This window comes from Pogona vitticeps, chromosome 5, assembly GCF_051106095.1.
Source record: "Pogona vitticeps strain Pit_001003342236 chromosome 5, PviZW2.1, whole genome shotgun sequence".
Lineage (NCBI taxonomy): Eukaryota > Metazoa > Chordata > Lepidosauria > Squamata > Agamidae > Pogona > Pogona vitticeps.
Window position 1 is genome coordinate 8,636,639 of NC_135787.1, and position 14,833 is coordinate 8,651,471.

At 41.4% G+C, this 14,833-nt stretch overlaps 1 protein-coding gene across 9 annotated transcripts in view; it reads right to left on the minus strand.

Moving 5' to 3' along the window:
- The window catches only part of SLC4A4 (solute carrier family 4 member 4), a 223,198-nt gene that overhangs the window by 75,110 nt on the left and 133,255 nt on the right, over positions 1 to 14,833 (minus strand). For 6 of the 9 annotated variants that reach the window (XM_073002084.2, XM_073002089.2, XM_073002086.2 and 3 more), the window contains exons 6-7: positions 14,378 to 14,557; positions 3,185 to 3,261 (exon numbers count right to left, since the gene is read on the minus strand). In XM_073002084.2, the coding sequence (XP_072858185.2) occupies positions 3,185 to 3,261; positions 14,378 to 14,557 (257 nt within the window). The remainder of the gene's footprint in view (positions 1 to 3,184; positions 3,262 to 14,377; positions 14,558 to 14,833) is intronic. The other 3 variants (XM_073002088.2, XM_073002090.2, XM_078394467.1) reach the window with 1 other exon arrangement.

Consider the following 14,833-nt stretch of genomic DNA (forward strand, 5'->3'; position numbering starts at 1 on the left):
ATGCCCACTGAACATTCTCAGTCCTCACATGGTAAAAAGAGTGTTTCTAAATATTTGTGGCATCTCTGCAGGTATTAGGGTTCCCTTAACCCTCCTGATACTTCTTTTGAGACCACATAGGGTGCCATTTTAATTACGCAAGAATAGACACTCCGGAAACATGTTCAGTATACAGTAGTGATATCCTACAGAACCCAAATCACAAGGAGGCAGTCAACCAAATGTGAGCCATAGGTCAATGCTCAAAATCCAAAATTTTGCACTCAAAAGCCAAAAGTCAAATGTGGAAATTCTGCCACACTTTAAATATTCACTTTCTTTCTAATTAATTCTGTACTTCAGCATGATGTGCAGATATATAGCCTCGTGAAGCAATTTTGTGACAACAGCAGAAAGTGGAACATATTTCAGAAATCCAGGTATATATTTTCTGTCTCCTTCTGTACTGGGGAAGAACGTGTTTTCAAAAGACCTCTGCTTCTTTCTCAAGGCAAATAGGATTGTTACAGGCATAAACAAAGCAGTCTGTCAGCAAATTTACTCCTCCATCGGTCTAGCCTCCAGTAGACAGAAAACAAGAGGGTAATATAAGTTTCCAATTTTTCTAAGCAGAATGGCATTCCAAACACAGCCTTGAGGATAATCAAACTGGTAAGTAGCATAGCAAGCCGTGAATATGAGCTGCTCAGCTGTCAAGGTAAAGGAAGAAGTCCTTTCATCCACCTCAGGATGTCACTAAATAATGAATTATTCCCCTGCTGAAACACTTACTGGTTTTTCTTTAGAGGGAAAAAAAAACAAGCACACCACACATCCTCTTTCCAGAAAAAAAGCAGATGGATCAGCATATTCAAATCTCCTTATGATTTTTGTGTCGTGTTTATCAGAAACACGCAATCTCATGCAGAACTACAGGAATTGACCATATAACTTTTGTTCAATTGTTTTCAAGAAACAAGAAATCACACAGTTGCTTGATCAGACAGCAATGTTACTACTCCCTCTAACTATCAGGTCAGGTCTAAAGGTCACCTACACAGTAAAAAAAAAAGCAATGACTACAGAAGTTTTACATCACTTTAATGACTGAGATTGTTAAAGATTTCCTATACCTCGGTTCAATCATCAGTCAAACTGGAGACTGCAGCCAGAGAATCAGAAGATTGAGAACTGAAAGGGCAGCTATGGAGGAATTAGGATATGGATGTCTCCTTCAGTATAAGGATGAGCCACAGCAGACCAAAGCCAAGATTATCCATATAATAATATTCCTTTACTATGTAGGGATGTGGACAATGAAGAAAGCTGACAGGGAAAATATTATTTCATTCAAAGCATGATCTTGGAAGAGAATTAACAGATACCATGGATCACCAGAAAGATAAATATATGGGCTCCATAACAAGCCAAAACTCTCATTAGAAGCCCATACAACTCAACTGAGGCTATTGTACTTAAGACAAGACACACTGAAAAAGAAATTATGCTAGAAAAAGTAGAAGGCAGTAGGAAAAAAAATGAAGGGCAAAGATGAAATGGACTGACTATCGGTGCAGTGTATTTGTGGATGATGAAAACTTGTGTGTATCCTTGCATCCACCCAAGCAATTATCATTGGTGGAAGAGGATCAAAATGACAGAGGAAGGTAAAGAGTGACTCTCCAGATCTTGCAAGACTGCAACTCTTAGAAATCCCAGCCAATACAATCAAGGCTGAAGGATGCTATGAGTTGTAATCTAACAACTGGAGGGCTCCGTTTTGCCTAATGCACTGTACAACATGTTTCATTTGCTTTGTTCTTCCTTCTAGTGCCATATTCTGGAATGCTACCTTTTTTTTAATCTGGGTATTTTAGCTGGATAGAGCACCTTTTTATATCTTTATTGTTTAGTCATTAAGTCGTGTCCGACTCTTCATCACCCCATGGACCAGAGCACACCAGGCCTTCCTGTCTTCCACTGCCTCCCGGAGTTTGGTCAAATTTTTATATCTTACTGCCATTTAAATTGTTTGGAGGGTTGCATTGTGTTTTGTTTGTACCACGTTTTAGGCAAGGCCTGGAAATTTCACCCTTTTGGATTACAATTCCCAGAACATTCTAGCCCAAATGGCCAGAGTCCCAATAAAACTAACAGAAATGGCTGCAAGCTAGTCACTTTTATGGATTTATTTCCACAAAATCTGGGCTAGATTTCTTTCCTTTGGATGATATTTACACAAGAGACCTACCTAACAAAGATTACAGACATTTGCAAACCCCCCCCCCCCAATTCAACTTCAGTTATTCATAATTGCTATATTTATGTATAGATAACTAGTTGGGTCTCAATGGGAATGAAGATTTCATTCCAAGTGCTCTGCTTTTGAAAACAATGCAGTGCAGACAAATGATACAGTCAGTAGCATCAGGCCAAGCTGAAAGCTTTAGAAACAATCTCTTCCAGAAACTTATGTCGGATTTATAGGATGAGCTTCCAAATATCAGATGGACAGAAGGCAAAAGGAGATCTTCATCGGGCTGTGTTTCAAGATATTTGTGCAGCATGTACAATATCTAGATTGGATGCCAAATATCTGCAGTAACAAGGAGTAACAAGGATCTCACGTAAATTGACTTCTGATTGGATCTACAGAATTGGATGGAGAGTTCTGCTTGTGTTCAAACAATGCAACTAAAAGCTCTGCTCAAGTCTTACCACTCAACAAAGTTAGGATTCGGGGTGGGTGGGGCAGTGCACACTTGGACAGAAGGGGAAGGGTCAACACACTCAACCTGTGCACCTAATGATGCATCATCACGCCTTGTTCTGACTTAAAATGCCTCAGCAAGGCTTGTCTTATGTGAAAGGGAGGGGGAACCTTGGCTGAATCCAGAGTTCTCTAAAAGAAAATGGTCACGTAAACATGTGTTCATCCACAGAAAGGGAGAAAGAAGGGTTCAGAAATGATACATTAAGAACCAACATCACTGATTGATCCCTTGACACTGAGTGTCAAGCACCAAGACCGGAACCACCATCAATAACACTGTTTCTTCTTCAAGGGACCACTGCTTAAAAGTGGCTAATAGCCAACTGCTTGTACCATTCCCCCGTCTTCATACTCTTGTCTCCTCTTGACCATCATACATACTCTCCTGGCATACGTTCACAAGGAGGAAAGGCTCAGGAATGCTACGCTTACCTGCTCTTTGTCAGGTTTATCGGAGATGTCATTCAAACTGGAGGATGTCAGATTTCTGTGCGTCATGGCTGGGCTGCCTGGAAAAATACAACATCAAGACCTGTTAAAGCATCATTTGCAGCACGCGAATGACAGGACACAGCGGCTCACCTACAACCACAGTGGACCAAGGTGTCTACCAACGGCACAGAGGATGTTTAAAGGCCTAATATAATAACAGCCAAACACAAGACAGCTATCTACTAAAACGAGGAACAACACTGAGGAGCAACCAACAAGGAACTCTAACTCTGCTCCTTTATCAACAGGAGACTACAAGGACAGGGGATCAATCATGTGGAGCAACTACTTCCCTTTACATCCTGCTTCTAGGGTTTTTTTTATAGACATCTCACTATAAGGAACAAGACACAGGGCAGGATGGATCCAGCTGAGTTCTCTCTTTTTTTTAATTCACATTGCTTTGACATTGTTTGGGGGACCATCTGCAATGCCATCTGCAATGCAGTGACTTAACAAGTGAGAAAAAAATCCTGAGTCAGCTACAGCTTATGAAGAATAACTAACTGATGACCTGGCATATAAACAGTTCTCCCCTAGTCCCACCTGCCACAAGATAGTGAGCAAGGTTAACTGTAACAGGCATGCTCAATTTTTAACAAATGAATGTTGAAAGTACCCAACAAATGGTAAAACGAGTGTACAAAAGTACATCATTTACTCAATTACTAGCTCCCAAATGAAAAAGCACAAGGAAGATTCTACATAAAACTCTTCTAAAACAATCTAACAGCTGAACAGCTAGGCTACACAACCCTCTGTAATTAAAAAAAAGGCACAAAAGTTCAGCAGGGATGTGAGCGAATGTAAAGAGCCATAAGGGCTGCAACCTAAAGTCCATTCTGGAAATAAATGCAAATATCTCAGACAATGGTGAAAATTCTTAGTTTAGTTAGTTGTACTAGAGAATGCCTACTGAATCAGTGGAGATTTGGTCACGCAACTTCTTTGTGCGTTCCACTGGGGCCAATGGGCCTAATCTAGTTGCTACTTACTACGCAAGTAAGTAAGTCGCCACTGGTGTAAACCCATTTGGAGCAATGGAAGTTATGGAAGATTGGGCTCACCAAATCACTGCTGGTTCAACGGATCTAATCTAGTGTGACTTAAAATGCTAAACAACAGGATTTCCGCCAATGTGACCTTTTAAAAAATCATAAACTATGCCAAGTTTCTTTCATAAAGTTTGGGGACATGAGAGGTGATACTACTGAAACAGAAACTTATCAATCACAGTTTTAGGGTTCACAGGAATTTAGGCTGCTGAGATATGCCAAGAATTTTGTAACATTAAAAATAGAGGTTGAACATGGTCTGAAGCCTACCACCAGTTTTCTTTCCTACTCCTGGAAATACACAATACAATGCTAGATAATGTGCCCTTTGAAAATGTGCAGATTAGTAAAGGAATACTGGATGTAAAGAAGAAGGAAGAAGAAAACTTCCATTCTTTCTTAACGAAACTCTCTGCCCTTAATTACGTACTTCTGCAGACAGTAAGCAAACTAGTGCAGATCAAAGATCAAGAAAGCCCATGACGCACCAAAGTGCCTTGTGTTCTGGCTCCACATATTTGTTTCACCCCGAGTGACATGAAGAAAGGGGTCTTCCGACCAAAACGTGGAACAATTCTATCCTGTGATGTTGTCTAACGGCTGAAATCCCATGCAGGAAACACTGAGATTTCAAATATATAGACATGCACTATGACATAACAAGCTCTGTGGAGGCCAGGACACCATCAGAAGGGTGAGCCATGCCAAGTATTTCTTCCATGGCTGCTCCCTGTCCATCTACATAAGACCAACATAAGGAGTCCCTGAGAACAGCATACAGGTCTATGCCAATATTGGCTAATGGGATAAGCACACACCATCACAGCAAGTTCAAACACCTGTGCACTTCAATTCTGGTGCCAGGATTATGCGGATGATGAATTCTTTAAATGTTGTATACCATCCATAAAGAAAGATACTGTTGAAGATACACTTGAAGAAATGTTTAATCAATAGTTCTTACACATGCTTATTTCCGAAGGCATATTGTTCACTCTTAAATTTCATGCTTGGCCAGTTGGAAGACAGCAGCTGGCAAGACAGGTACTGCTAATTCTAAACATAACAGCTGGCACGGATTACTACACCCACTGAGCATCCGCAGCCATCACCTTGTTCAGGCTAAAGGTTGAGTTTTTCAAAGGCCTTAACAAGAACGCCCAGTCAAAGAACAGGAGAAAAAGTAAGAGGAACCTTAACTTTTATTTAGATGACAAAGAAAAAAGATGTGAGAAGGAGAAATACTCAAGTGAAAATTCAACTAACAATGGAAGAAGCAGCATGCTGATGAAGCTAAAGTCTAGGATCAAATGTTGACAAAGGAAATCATATGACTAATTAAGGTCACATAATAAATGTGGGGGCCTTATCCCTCAGATCCTTTCCACCTCTGGTTAACAAAAAGAAAACACAAACTTGAGAGAATGAGGGAAATGACTTAAGAGAGCCTATGTGCGCAATCTACTTCCTGTTGGCTTGGCAGAAGGAACATTCTGGACTATTTTAAAATGACTGGGCAGACCTAATAGGACATGTTAAGATCGCATCGTAAGGTGTCAAGAGGTACATTCTAACGCACTACACAGTCTTGGTGAGAAGAGAAAGAAATGAAAACTGCCATGTTTATTTTTACAGGTGATAAAAAGCGCCAGAAGATCTGATAGGCAAGCAAGGGGGGTTGTCTTCAATACAGCAGCAGAATGGAAAAGAAAGCAATCTTTGCATTTCAGTTGGGCAACAAACCAGCAGGTCCGGCTAAGAACGGGAGGAGCTTCCACCTGCAAAGATGCAGCTGAGAGTATTTAGTTTGCATTCTCGAAGGGTTTCACAGCCGCGATCCGATGGTTGTCGTAGGTTTTCGGGCTGTTTTAAGGACATGGCCAAACAGCCCGAAAAAAACTACAACCGCATTTAGCTTCTCTGTATCTCCTGGTTTCGGTAGCACAAGAATGCCCTTTACTCTGACACACACAAGATATACACACACGAGCCATACTATTTCCAGGAAAGGGTAACCCCTTTGCATCATCCACTTACTTAGCCATCCCACGCTGGGGCTGCGCTGCACCCGGATTTCATCATCCAATGTGCGGGTTGCTAGGCAGGGCACAGAAGTCTCAAGCGGGCTGCGGGCTTTAGAATCACAAGCAGAAAGTAGAGCAGGAGCCAAGAGCAACAGCAGCGAAGCAGAGAAGACAGCGGAGTTAAGAAGAAAGAAAGAAAAGAGCTAAAGCAATCACGTAAGGAAGAAGAGGTTAAGGCAGAAAAGCATTCAGACGCTCATGTTAATACTCCACAGGGAACAACACACAGACACACATCAAGGAAAGACATCCTAAGGAGCATATTCCTGTAGCCATGCACTTAACGGTTTTTAAAATATTTTGTAAGCCTTGCCTATTCGAAATTTTCACCCTTATTTATTTCAGCTTATATGCTGCCCATTTAGACACAGAATAAAAACAATATAAAATAACAGTTTCCAACATTTACACAAAACAGAGTAGATAAAGATAAAGAAAGAAAGTTGCGTAGTGCACGGAGGGAAGGCCTGTCTATATAACCAGGTCTTGAGTTGGTTTTTGAAAATGCCCAGCGAGGGGGCCAGATGAATCTCGGGGGGGGGGGGAGAGCGTGTTCCAGAGCCTGGGAGCCACTGCCGAGAAGGCCCGGTGTCTCGTTTTTTCTTTCCGGGCCTCCCTCAGCATTAGGCTCCTTAGTCGCCCCTCCTGGCTAGATCGGGTGATACGAGTAGATCTAGGTGGGAGGAGGCGTTCCGCCAAGTTGTGAACTGAACTGTTTTTATGACCATATTGGTCTGTTAAATAAAAATAAAATATTAGAAATTAAGGGGAGGAAAACGGAAAATGGTTTGGTGTACACAAATCGTCGTTGTAACTTGCTCATAGAAAATTTAGGGCATTATATCAGAATCTGGCTGCAGTTAATGAGATTTTATCCTGAGACAGAGCAACCTATTTACACAAGAGTCTACACAGCTATAGAAACCAGTCTCTGGAAATTAAGTATACATCTGCAAAGTATCATGTAGTTCTGAATGACGGCATCAGATGTATGGTGTGGATTCTCAATCAGCTAATTGCTGCTCTTGTAGGAAGACGATGATGCTCCACCTTCAGTCCCAGATTCTCCCCCAACAGTTTCACATTTCATTAAAATACTGTTCCAGAAGTGCTCATTTCACATCAAAAAGCTACGTATGTAAGTTATGGGTCCAACTTTGCACCATTTCAGTTTGTCTTACAAAGGAGCCTTTAAATTTAACTCAGCTCCAGTTATCAAAAGCTAATTTGAGAGCTGGTTTTATTGACTTCTTGAGGTCTACCCCTTCCTTATTACAAGAAAGCCATGAAGGAGTATTTTGGTAACTTGTACAGGTATCCTATGCAAAAAGGCTTCTTCTCTAATTATCAAGGCATACTCAAGGCATATCCTTGAAGCCACCCTCTTCCTCAGGCTGTGGTCCAAAAGAGCAGAAGTGTCCTTTGTCATGACAGCTGGCCTTTTTTTCAACACAACTCTACAGCTGATGTGGGAGGTAGCAAGACTTTCATGGCCACAGAGAGAAAGCATCCTTCTATCTTCCTAATTCTTACACTTACTAAAGAAGAATCCACTGTATATGTCCTATGGACCTCATTTGGACAAAAGCCCAAGGAAAACAGCTGATGTCTTAGTACTTGAGAAAGAAGACAGCTTCCGTTTTGGCTGTTATCATAGCCAAGATGCATAACAATTAGCATAACTGCGTTCCATTTTGTAACAGCTTCAATAATGTGGTGACGACTCATCTGTTTTCCCTTTTTAGCGGCCACCTGGAAAAAAAATTCTTCATTCACCTCCATATCCTCTTCTGACCCTCTTTCTACTCTCATTACTTTTAAAGCTCTGCTAATGTATTATTTAGCTATTTTGAATAATCTAAATGACACTTAAAAGGAATACAGTTCAATTTTTCTATCCAACAATAAGCAGTTATTGTAAACTGCTTGCCTTCTTGGTGCATTTTTAATAACTTCAAGTCTAAATAAGTAATCATGATAAATAAATGATAAACTGATTTTTCCAAGTTATTGTTTCAACCTAAGGAGACAAGAGGTGGAATCACCAGGTTTCCTGTTCCTCACATGGCTTCTAACTTGACATAAAGACATGCTAATGTATTTTCTCAGACCAACCTCAATTGCTAGCTTCAAAAGAGTTCTAATTTAAAAAAATCACCTGAGCCCCCCTGTTTGCCTCTATGGCTATTTGTGTAGCTGCATTTAAATGAGTGCAATTTAAACTCATCATGAGCAACTAAAAGTCCCCAGAATTCAATGGGAATTCTTTTAAGTATGACTAGATTTGGCTTCAATCTAGTCATACTTCAAAGAATTCCCATGTATTTAGGCTAAGACTGATATTTGGTCAGGCAAGTGGCATATAAATCATCTGACCCAAAGTTCCACCATAAACAACTACTTTTTTACTGACATTACAGCTCTACACTTGGTAATAACCACCAGCTACTATCAGAGCGACACACTGAAAGCAACTTAATTGCTTCCAGTTTTTTTCCTACAGGTTTTACTGTTTGTTTTTGTGTCGGGAATTTTCGTTTTTTGTGGGGTTTTTTGGCTTTCGGTTGATGATATAATTTTAGGTTTCCTGAAAAGTGAATTCATTAAGTTTACTGGAGCTCACTCCTATGCAAGAGAGCTTTAGAAATTATACTGTCATGGCAATTATGCAACACCCTCAGCAGTGTTGTTCTTGTTGTTTTTTTAAAAAAAATATCACTTCTTTTCCATTTTTGGTCTGTTCATCCCCATAACTAAAGCCCTCTAGTATAAATAGGATAACACTGGTGAAAATGTTTGCTTTTAACTATGCAATTAAAACTTAAATAAAAAGAACGACAACATGGGCAAAACTGAATTGAGAACTAGAAGTGTTTGGCAATTAAGATTAAATTATATTTGGTGTTAAAATATGAAACATCATTCTGGGATTCCTGGCAACTGGTACCTTGCAAAGTTACTAGACTATTCCACCCTATGTTCTTCTTCATCATCATAATCTTAGAACTGCAGAGCTGGAAGGGACCCTATAGATCATCAAGTCCAACCCCCATTAGGGAGGCAACTCCCAACCTCTGGCTTCATAGCCAGAGCCTTAAGAGACACACATATCATTCAAGTGTCCCTTGTACCGTGGGGTCTCTTCTGGGAGAGAAGTAGAGTAATTTGTTGACCAAGCGCAAAGGTTGCTCCCCTGCTCTAGTCATAAGCTCCTTGTGGATGAGGGTTAGGGTGGTACTTAGTTTTGGAAAACTGCTACAGCTGGCTGCGGTTTCTGAGAATTGTAGTCCAGAAAATAACATATGATGCGTTCTGGAAAAAATAAATGTCATGTGTTCAGAAACAGAGGCTGTGCTACTTACTAGACTGGCAACCTCTAAATACATCTGTGACTCTCTGTTAGGTTCTCTTCTGTTGCTGATGCCTCAACCAACTTTCCACTTCTTCCTGATCATACACTCTTCCTTCAAATCCCAATTCAAGATCCACCCTAAACTACTCTTCGAAACACATTTGGGGACTTCTATGTCCGCAGTCTGAGCTGCAGGACTGACCCTGAAATGCCAGACCCAGAATGGTCTACAGTAGTTTGTTCACCTGGCAAATGTAGAAAGAAAGCAACGTTCCTAGAATTCATGCATGCTGTACAGATCCTGACAGCAAACTGCAGGGGAAAAAAAGCAGTGCTCCTCACAGCTGTAAGGTCCAAGCCACACTGCCCACTGATGGCTTAGTTCTGGGCCCTTGGACCTTCTGTTTCTCTGCTTGGTGCTCAAGAGATTCCCCTTGACATTTAGTCCAGTCGTGTCTGACTCTAGGACGCGGTGCTCATCCCCGTCTCCAAGCCGTAGAGCCAGCGTTTGTCCGAAGACAGTTTCCATGGTCCCGTGACCAGCGCAGCTAGACACGGAATGCTGTTACTTTCCCACTGTGGTGGTACCTATTTATCTACTCGCATTTTTACATGCTTTCAAACGGCTAGGTTGGCAGGAGCTGGGACAAGCGATGGGAGCTCACTCCGTCGCATGGATTCGATCTTAGAACTGCTGGTTTTCTGACCTTGCAACACAGAGGCTTCTGCGGTTTAACCCACAGTGCTACCACGTCCCTCAGAAGAGACTATCCCAAGCCTTTCCCCCATCCTACTTCACTTTACCTTCCCTCTGCTTGCAGCTACTGTTATTGAGCAGCACCAAATAACCACTGGAAGTCTCATTTGGGTAAATATATGTTTAACTTCAGGATCCACACCCTTCAGCAAATAGCTTAATCCTCTCCTTGACCTCATCTTTACTCCAAAGTTTGGAAAAACTTGCTTTTTCTGATGACCAGGATTCTGCAACCAGCATGGCCACAGACACACTGGCTGGGGGGAGTTTGGTCCTTCTAGTTCAATAAATTCTGGTCAAATTCCTGACTCCTTCCCTCCTTTGTTCATTCATATACACCCCTTATCATCCCTGTTTTGCACATCAATAAGCATCCGCTCCATGAAAAGATGTATGAGTAGCAGAACAAAGGAGAAGGGGCAGCTAGAACAGCATTTTGGCATAGATTCAATTCTCAAACATCAGCGCTGAAGTCTCCTCCTCAGCAACAGAAAGCATTTTAAAGCATTTTTTTCCCTCCAGGTCTGTTCACTCCGCGAACCGGAGACAATATCTGAGAATGCCTTACCATACCGCAACCTTCTGCTGGTACTGGGTTCATCTGGTCAGGCTCTGACCAGAGACCTTTATGCTAAGCTATCACTTCATCCACAGATGAGATTTTTGTGTTGAGGAAGAATTCAATTTATGAGACACATCTCCTCGGAAAGGACAACAATGGGTCTGGCCTGGGGAGTTGTCCTCCTACAAACAGACGTCCCACAGCCTCTTTTTCTAAAAGTAAGAACACTTTCTTAAAAGCTACAATTCAAAGCCTCTCTAGACTGTCGTCTGATGCTGTCTATGTTTGTTTTATTGCTGCAAAGTAGCATTTTATTGCCATTCTGTGTATTTTTACTATTTTTATTGATTTTGTGTTCTTGTTTAGTTCTGTTTAACATGAAATATGATCTCCAGCTGGGAAAAAAAACTTCTTATTTTGCTGCCATGTCATCTTTCTTAGTCAATGGACCACTAGCTTTCAAAACATCTATCTATGTTACTTTTCTTGCCCATTCCTACTTAGTGGGTCCATGCTAAAAATACTGAGAGAGAGCAGCAGAGTAGTTGAAACGGTGACACTTGTTAACACAGCTCTCAATAACAATAAAATGCTTGCTGTTGTTACGTGCCGCCAAGTCACCTCCAACGTAAGGTTGACCCTATGAATGAAAGATCTCCAGCAAGTCTGGTTCTCAACAGCCTTGCTCAGCTCTTGCAAACTCATGCCTGTGGCTTCCTTTAAGGAGCCAGTCCATCTCACATTTGATCTTCCTCTTTTCTTGCTGCTGCCTTCAACTTTTGCCAGCATTATGGTCTTTCCCAGAGAATCTTGTGTTCTCGTGATGTGCCCAAAATAGGACAACCCCAGTTTCAACCATTTTGCCTCCAAAGACAGTTCAGGCTTGATTTGATCTAGGACCCACTTGCTCATCTTTCTGGGTATCCACAAAGCTCTCTTCCAGCACCGTATTTCAAATGAATCAATTTTTTTTTCTGATCAGCTTTCTTTATGTCCAGTTTTCACAACCATACATGGTGATTGGAAACACAAGAATGGTCTCCTGTGACACATCATTACACCTGAAATAAAATGCTATCTCCTTGCTTTGATTATTTTTAAAGCAAGCAAAACATTTACTTCACTGAACAAATTAGCCACAAACTAGACTTGACAGGATCATATCTAAGCTCAGAATGTTGCCTATGTAGCTCAGCAGAAGTCTCATTTGTATAAATGTGAATTTGTAGACAGTTTATCAGTTCAACCAGAACAAGCATACAATCTACCTCTAAATACCCTAACGTAACATACGTAAACTAAGCAACAGAATATCTACCCATCCCCATACAGCACCTTATAGGATATTCTAAGAGACACATATGAAACATACTATATGGAATGATTTTTCCTCTATAACCTGAATAAAGCATCACGGAATCCAGTGTTACCCACAATGGGCAGTAAGATTTTTTTTCCAGTGTTAGAAGGCAGAGTTTTTAACCATAACTTTAAATGGCAATGGTTGATGAGAGTTGCAGTCCAAAATACTGTCTCTTTTGAGCACCCGGTGAGAAAAGGCTGGTCTACAGCAGTGGTTCTTAACCTTTGTTACTCGGATGTTTTCGAACTGCAACTCCCAGAAACCCCAGCCAGCACAGTTGGTGGTGAAGGCTTCTGGGAGTTGCAGTCCAAAACTCCTGAGTAACCCAAGGTTAAGAACCAGTGGTCTACAGCACTGAACCACATATTACGGATCACATTCTGGCCAGCCCTTTCCTCTCGCAGTGAACCACAGAGAAAGCGCCAGAGAAAGCACATCAGAGACCTTTATGCTAAGCTATCACTTCATCCACAGATGAGATTTTTGCGCTAACTTTATGAGGAGGTCTTTAAAGGCTCGTGAATGATATTTGTGCCTTCAAACCTTTAAACACCCAATTTAACATAATCACTGCTATTACCTCTACAAATGACTGAGGTAGGTAAGCATAGTCTCTTCCAGGGTGATAAAGGAGATTATGGCTCTTAATATTGACTGTGTGCCTACTTAAACCTTCTTTGCATTTGAAAATCTCTATCTAAAAGGCCTCTGCCACGCTGGCATTCCACACCACAGGCCATCAGACCTTCCAGAACTCCTCTACAAATTTGCTGGAATCCTGTCATACTGGCATGCTAGCACTGCTCCAGTAAATGTTTCATGCAGGTGAGAAGCTGCATAGTAAAGTCCTCCTACCTGTGAAATATCCTGCTCCCCAATACTAATGTATGAGGATGGATGCTAGTTTTGAAGCTTTGTTCCTTCCACACCTATTTCTTACGTGCAGACTTATTATTTTCACATGATGGGAAATTCATTGCGCCTCCCAACAGGTAAACAACAGCTGGCTCCAGCATTCCTGTGCTGTTCTTCAACAAAAGTTCAAAATATTTGTCTTTATATTCCTCCTGAGCCTCCAACTGCTCAATGTTCTGTGGGAAATGTTCCCATGAGTGTAAAAACTTACACTCAAAGATGTAACTTACCGGCTTCCAAAGGAAGCATCTCATAGCTATAGTGATCCTGCGCAATAATAACATCTCCATGAACGTGGAGTGGATACATGGCCACAGAGGTATCACTATGCTGCATCTTTTTGGATGTAGCCTCATGAATCGTAACTCTTTCTCTGAAGCCTTGCTAACTCCTATATATTCGTATTCAGAAGCAGAGAAACCAAGGGACTGCAAAATGGTCATACACATGGTGAGCGGTTTGTCTTATTCTTTCTGAAGCTTGTGGACATAACGCACTTTCAGATCTTTCTCTACAAGAACTAGGGAAAACACCTAATAGACTCCTTTCTAATTAATGCACTGGAATCAACATTTTAATGAGAGCCTCCAGGCTGCCCAAATTTATCCTTATATGGACCCCCTATGACTACAGGCACCATTATTCAAAATGGCTGCAAACCTATTTTCTCTGTGAAGTTGTTTGACCAAGGCTACGTTTCACAGATCGGAATATTTCCTATTCAGCTACCAGAGGATATGTTGCATGTGTGTAACACTAGATGCTTTACTAGGTCTTTTAGTTGTCTTAAGCTGTTAGGTGATGCATTAAGGTTAACAAAGAAACAAAGCAATGCAACCATATCTTTTCCCTGTTAGCAGCAGAGATATGGTTAAAGCAAGGCAACCGTAGCATTAGGAGCTTTCAGAACCCATAACTGATACATCGGTCAGCATGGTCTGCTAAACTACTCGTGGTTAGATGCAATGCCAATGAGGTGACGATGGAGTTAGTTGCTTCGGTGGGTCTCTACGGGAAGGCCACAGCCCACTGGCCTCTGCATTACCATTATCAGGGTTGGTAAACATCCTACTTGCACTGGAGACAGTTTTCCCGATGTCAGCCAAAGAACGTAGGTTAGATTTTTTGGTCTGATGCCGGTGCTTCCTGAGCAGCGTGTAGGTGACCTTGTCCTTCATGTCTGCTTTCAACAGCCCCGTCTCAATCTGGTTGTCCACCACCATCTCTGTCGAAGTGGAAAGGGTCAGCCGGGAGACGAGATGGAGAGGGAATGGAAAAGGAGAAAGCGACGTATAAATTTAAAAAGGAAATTATCTGGAAGTTTGCTCTTCCCACCCCGTTAATGAACAATTGCATAAGACCTATTGATTGATTGATTGATTGATTGATTGATTGATTGATTGATTGATTGATTGATTGATTGATTGATTGATTGATTGATTGATTGATTTGATCTGATTTGATTTGATTTCTACCCCGCCCCCCTAGACAGCGTCTACTC